Source organism: Jatropha curcas, chromosome 6, assembly GCF_041381405.1.
Source record: "Jatropha curcas cultivar XTBG-Jc1 chromosome 6, XTBG_Jcur_1.0, whole genome shotgun sequence".
NCBI lineage: Eukaryota > Viridiplantae > Streptophyta > Magnoliopsida > Malpighiales > Euphorbiaceae > Jatropha > Jatropha curcas.
This window is the reverse complement of record NC_143156.1, coordinates 27,537,932-27,544,528: the sequence shown is the minus strand read 5'-3', so window position 1 is coordinate 27,544,528 and position 6,597 is coordinate 27,537,932. Positions and strand designations below refer to the sequence as shown.

Below are 6,597 nucleotides of genomic sequence, written 5' to 3'. Positions count from 1 at the left end.
TTTAAGACTACACATCAAATTCCAAGTGAGCCCATTAATACCTTTCTCCCGTCCCTCTTACCATCCTATCGAAACTTATTCATAACCTCTTAAGTAGTTCATCACAAATAGATAAGGAAAACACTCATACAAAAGAAGGAACATCCTGAGCCACCAATTTAGGAAGAACCTCCCTGCATGCTGCAGACAATAATCTATTATTCACCCATTAACTATTTTCCTGAATCTATCTTTACTAAATCCAAATATTTGCTTCTTAGTTTTTCCAACAAGAGAAGGCAATCCTAGATAGCTACCTCCAACATAGAGGATTATAAACATCAATGACACTCGAGATATTTTGCTTCAGCTCATTATTCACATTGGGCTAATTCACATTGGGCTAAAAAAGATATTCGATTTCTCAAAATTCATTGACTGACCCGAGGCTTTTTCATACTCATGAAGGATGGACTTAATTCGGGAGGCTTCAAAAACATTTTCTAGAAAAAAGACAAGTGAGTCATCCACAAATAAAAGGTGAAAGGTTCTAGGACATCTGCTACGCTCCGACGCCATGAATTAAACCCCTTCTTTCAACATCAAAGAAAAGAAGAGAAAGACGACTCTCTGCACAAATAAGGTACATGTAGGGGGAAAGAGGATCCCCTTACTAAGCCCCTCATAGGTTTCTAAATTTATTAAATGGTTAAATAATTATCCTATTTAATAGAATATAAGTTTTGAATTATACTTTCAATCATATTACTTCTCATGCATTTATGTTAGCTTTAGAAGCTCTGATATTACTTGTTAGAAAATAGGTAAAAACTGTGATACCTTAACATTAGATAGAAAATATGATATCACTCTTGTAGAAATAGTTGAAAGAAGAAAAACATAAAAATACTTAAATTATATATTAAACTATGGTTTTCTTTGTATAATGGGTCACAATTTTACAAGCAGATAATCACACATCTATCTATATAAATATATAAAAACAGAAGTATGGAAGCTGACATGACATAAAATTAGATATTTAAAGTGATGACTTAGCATTATTTTTTTCATTTTAATCTTATTTTTATGATTTTGCATATGTATATGTTAAGTACTTGCTATTAAACAGTGAAATTAAATAAAATCTTGAGCTATTGTATTGATGACATCAAAAGCAATAGTGAGGAATTGAAAACGCAATCTACAATCAAGGAATTTCTATGGTTTTTCCTTTTCAATATAAAAGTTTTGTTGTTTAGAATCATCATTTACAACTTTATGCTTTATATTTGCTTTTATTTTAGTTTCTTTTCTTCTTATCACATATGTTTTAATTCTTAATTTTAATTATAAGATTTCAAATATAGAACCCATGTTTTATAACCTGCATTGTACTAAAAATATTATAAATTTTATTGTATTAAAAATTTTAAAATTCATTTACATGTCAATCAAATCTATAATAAAAAATATTTCATAAATTTGAAATATATAGAAATTAGATTCTACATTTCATCATTCAATCAAATTACCTAAGGAGACATTTAAATGACAACAAAGAAAAAGTACCTAAGATCCTTCCTAAAATTTTTTGTTAAAAATAATATTTCACGATCTACACGCATCGCACAAGCTCATAACTAATTTATATAATAAGACATGTGAAACCGAAAGATAACAATAAATTCTAGCCTATCATATACTTAAATAGATAATTTATAAAATACTCACACATTTAATACTTGGAAAACTCCAAATTTAATCACACTTTAATATTTCAATTTATTATTTCCAACACTCCCCCTTAAATTGCAATATTTCTTTCAACTGTGATCCAATCAATGATTTCTTCATTCTAAAATAAGGCACCTTCGAAGCTATTTTCTTCTTGTTTTAGAACATCAGCTCTCTTAATCTTCATGAAAAAAAAAAAAAAAAAAAACTTCTTGGAAAATAATTTATAGTTTAATGACTTGTTGGTCCATAGAAAATATTTTTATGCAGTTTTTCTATACAGTCTAATGACATGCAGTCCCTTGAATTTTTCATTTTTTGACATGTTGGTCCCTCCAAAGAAGTGTTTTACAATTTTTGAACATGCAGGTCCTTTAGAAAATATATTTTCAGTTTTTGGACATATGTCGGTCCTTTAGAGTTTATGCAGTTTAATGACATGTCAGTCCCTTGAACTTCTAAGTTTTTGGACATGATGGTCCTCTTAAAGATTTTTTTTTTTTTTTTTTTTTTTTTTTGGATTTCAATAAAAATTCGGCTTCTAGGATCTTTCTTTGCCTATTAGGGCACTATCAAATTTTGCACCAATTAGACCTTGATACCACATGTTAGCTTTAGATACTCTAATATCACTTGTTAGAAAATAGATGGAAAAGAGATAAAAAAAATGCGATATCACCCTTGTAGAAACAGTTGAAAGAAGGAAAACATAAAAACACTTAAATTATATATTAAACTATGATTTCTCTTTGTATAACGTTTCACAATTTTACAACTAGACAATCACATGTTTATATAATAAGACATGGGCACTTCATTTTTTATCATACTGTGTACCCATATAGTGCATCTCACATCGCAAATTTGCTAGGTGTTGTACCCCATTCTGTACTTGTACTGCGTATCATGGTGCTTCCCGTTTTATGTAATACTGGGTTGGACTCATAGTGCATAACTCTCCTTTGAATATATCAATTATTGCAAATTAAATACTTATTTTGACAAATTTTTCCGCTTAAAACCACTAAAAATACATTTTAAAAATCAAAATATTATTTGTTTTTTTGAATTAATTGTTATAGCTTGGTGTATTTTGATGGTATTAAAGATTATTAAACTTTTTGCAGCATGTACCGCACAACTTTGTAAGCAAAATCCAACAGAAGGCAGTGGAAGCAAAGTTGCAGGTGGAAAACAATTTGTGGCATGTGAACTTAAATATCTATCGCCATTATAACGCAAACAGAGGCCTGTTTTGTGGTGGATGGCGTCAATTTGCGAGGGGAAATTCTCTGAAAGTAGGAGATATTTGTGTCTTTGAGTTGATTGATGACGAAAATGCGGTCTTCAAGGTCTCCATTTTCAGGCATGTCAACCAATCACTTCATGCTTAGTGGTAAAATTGCTGTTTTGGACAAGACATGTGATGTGCTCATTTTACTTTGTCATGTTCGTTTTTGATTGTTGAATGTTTTGAGTCATGACTTGTTTTCTAGGACTCTGGGATGGTTTTCAATAGCTGGAACTTAATTTCGATAATTAAAGTTGAACCTGGATTTTGTTTTTTTATTATTTTTCTTATATATAATTGCCATAAAAATGGATCCATTTTCCTATGGAGTAAAATTGAGGTTAATGTTGATGGTAGTTATCCAATATTGATTCTTGGAAATAATTTCTAAATACAGAGGTAACTGCTCTGCTTCTTTTATTAAGAGGTAAGCGAATCGTGTGGCTCATGTTGTTACGACTCACATATATTCTGGGGTCCTGTCACTCTAAGTATTATTATTGTGTTTAGCATAATCTTAATGCGGTTTACAGTTTCCTTAACAAAAAAAATTTAGTGTTTAAGATCCACCTTTAAATATATTGAGGAAAGTGACTTATTTATAATTCACGTGTAAAATCAAAGATACTTGACATTAAAAAAAAAAAAAAAAGTTCTCGAAGAAGATTGAATGAAAAAAAAAAAAACAAAAAGACAATTCAGTTTAAAAATAAAAATAAAATATGATTTTTGAGGAAAAAATTCTTTTATTATTTGATAAATGACAAATACAAAATTTCTAAAACATTTGTATGCCTCATTATTTTAATTTATGTGAAGAATACATATGAATTTTTAAAAATATTTACAAGTTTTTACCTTCAAACCTCAACCATTTCCAAAACCCTATACTTCATGTTTTATGAATCATCGTTTAGAATTAAAAGAAGTGTTGAGTAACAGAGTGAGGCAGCGAAAGATTCAAGTCGATCTCATTAACCACTCGAGTTTCAGATTAAAAACTTATACAATAAGTTTAATGAATTGAGATTGAATCTAACTATTGAACTTGTTCAATAAACTAATCGAGCTCAACTTTGAATTGGCAAAATTTGGATTCAAATTCAATAGAACTCGACTTGAGTCAATTACAGTCTTAGTGTTGAATTTGAGTTTAGTCGGAATCAAATTAATTAAAAAAGGGTGTTTATGAATCTAGACGTCCCAACATGACATGAACATGAACATGATCATGATGAGACCTAATTTTTAAGGGTATTGGATTTACAAATGTTCATTTTTTTTAAACTAACTTGCTCGAGTAATATATTGGGCCGGGCTTAGACCAAAGCTTCAACAATTTCAAACCGATTTCAGTCTGCCAGAAATCGGCTCGGCCCAACAAAGAAAAGGTCAATGTCCCGCTAATATGTAAGAGAATTTAAAATCAACTAGGACTAGGGTTCAGATTCATTCTGTCACATCCCCAATCTAGTTGGACAAATAAACAGACTTCAACAAATTACTTTAGGGCCACCGTAGAGAACATTCTAGAACCAAAACTCCTATATAAGCATACCCCTGATTCTTTACTTAGCCTCTCAGTCTAGGCAATATCAGGGAAGCCCTAATTTTGCTTTGCCTTATTTTTATTTCTCAGCCTCCATTCTTTCAAATAAATTCCTCATTTTCTGATTTGTGATAATGGCCGGAAAAGGAGAGGGACCGGCGATCGGAATCGATCTAGGCACAACCTATTCGTGTGTCGGCGTTTGGCAACATGATAGAGTAGAAATCATAGCCAATGATCAAGGGAACAGAACGACGCCGTCTTATGTTGCCTTTACCGATACAGAGCGTTTGATTGGCGATGCTGCCAAGAATCAGGTTGCCATGAACCCCATTAACACCGTCTTCGGTACGTTTCTTTAATCTTTTGACTTTAAGGAAGACTAAGAATTTGCTTTTTTTTTTTTTTTTTTTTTTTTAATATTTAGTTTTTGAAATATCATGATATGTTGTTTATATTTTGGTTTGATGATTTTTGCATTCAAATCCAAGGATTTGGATTCGAATTCGAATTCCTAAGGCTGCAAGTTTAGATCTCGTTCAGGATGAGATCTAGATTTTGATCTGGCCTTCAGATCTCTTTGGGGTGTGAATTATGCCTCTGATATGTAGTCCTATACTGTCTATGAGTGAAAGGAAAAGGAATTGATTTTAGTTGTTTTATGACTTTTTATTATTCACGGTTTGTTGGCCTCTCATAGAAGGATATATGTTAAAGTAAGCTATTTTGGTAATGTAGCGGGTAATAAATTGCGTTTTGTAACTTGAAAGTATGCCTGTTTTATTAATATATTGGATTGCATCTCTGATATAGTTGGTATGGTTCGATGAATCAAATGAGAATACGTACAATGTAGTTCCTTCAATTTGATGAAACAAAGTAGAGCAAGATTTTTGCAGATTTGCTCCTAGTTTTCAGTTGTTATTTTTCTAGTTGTGTAACACACCAAGAGCAACTATTTAATAATGTTAAACATTCGTAATTGGTTCTGTCTGTTAATCTCGGACTATATATAATAAGCTTATTTTTGTTTGGCTGTATTTTGGAGTTCTATTTCTTAACCAGCATTAATATTTTGCAGATGCTAAGCGTTTGATTGGTAGGAGATTTACTGATGCATCGGTTCAAAGTGACATCAAGCTCTGGCCTTTCAAGGTTATTCCAGGACCTGGTGATAAGCCAATGATTGTTGTCAATTACAAGGGTGAGGAGAAACAATTTGCTGCAGAGGAGATCTCTTCCATGGTCCTTATAAAAATGCGTGAGATTGCTGAGGCTTATCTTGGCATAACTGTGAAGAATGCAGTTGTCACTGTTCCTGCCTACTTCAACGACTCTCAGAGGCAGGCCACAAAGGATGCTGGTGTTATTGCCGGTCTTAATGTCATGCGTATCATCAATGAGCCCACTGCTGCTGCCATTGCTTATGGTCTTGATAAGAAGGCAACTAGTGTTGGTGAGAAGAACGTGTTAATTTTTGATTTGGGTGGTGGTACATTTGATGTGTCATTGCTCACAATTGAAGAAGGAATCTTTGAGGTCAAGGCCACGGCTGGAGACACCCACCTTGGAGGTGAGGATTTTGACAACAGAATGGTGAACCACTTTGTTCAGGAATTTAAGAGGAAGAACAAGAAGGACATCAGCGGAAACCCAAGAGCTCTTAGGAGGCTGAGAACTGCTTGTGAGAGGGCAAAGAGGACTCTTTCCTCTACTGCTCAGACAACTATTGAAATTGATTCTCTGTATGAGGGTATTGATTTCTACTCAACCATTACACGTGCCAGATTTGAGGAGCTTAATATGGATCTTTTCAGAAAATGTATGGAGCCTGTGGAGAAATGTCTAAGGGATGCTAAGATGGACAAGAGCACTGTACATGATGTTGTTCTTGTCGGTGGTTCCACCAGGATTCCCAAGGTGCAACAGCTATTGCAAGATTTCTTTAATGGGAAGGAGCTTTGCAAGAGTATTAACCCAGATGAAGCCGTTGCTTATGGTGCTGCTGTCCAGGCTGCCATCTTGAGTGGTGAAGGCAATG

The 6,597-nt window shown here is 33.0% G+C and overlaps 1 protein-coding gene across 1 annotated transcript in view; it reads left to right on the top strand.

Annotated features, from left to right (window-relative positions):
* The first annotated feature begins 4,571 nt into the window (after positions 1-4,571).
* The window catches only part of LOC149495849 (heat shock cognate 70 kDa protein 2-like), a 2,420-nt gene continuing 394 nt past the window's right edge, over positions 4,572-6,597 (top strand). The window contains exons 1-2 of the mRNA XM_089723271.1: positions 4,572-4,904; positions 5,638-6,591. Of these exons, the coding sequence (XP_089579397.1) occupies positions 4,691-4,904; positions 5,638-6,591 (1,168 nt within the window). The 5' untranslated portion in view covers positions 4,572-4,690. The remainder of the gene's footprint in view (positions 4,905-5,637; positions 6,592-6,597) is intronic.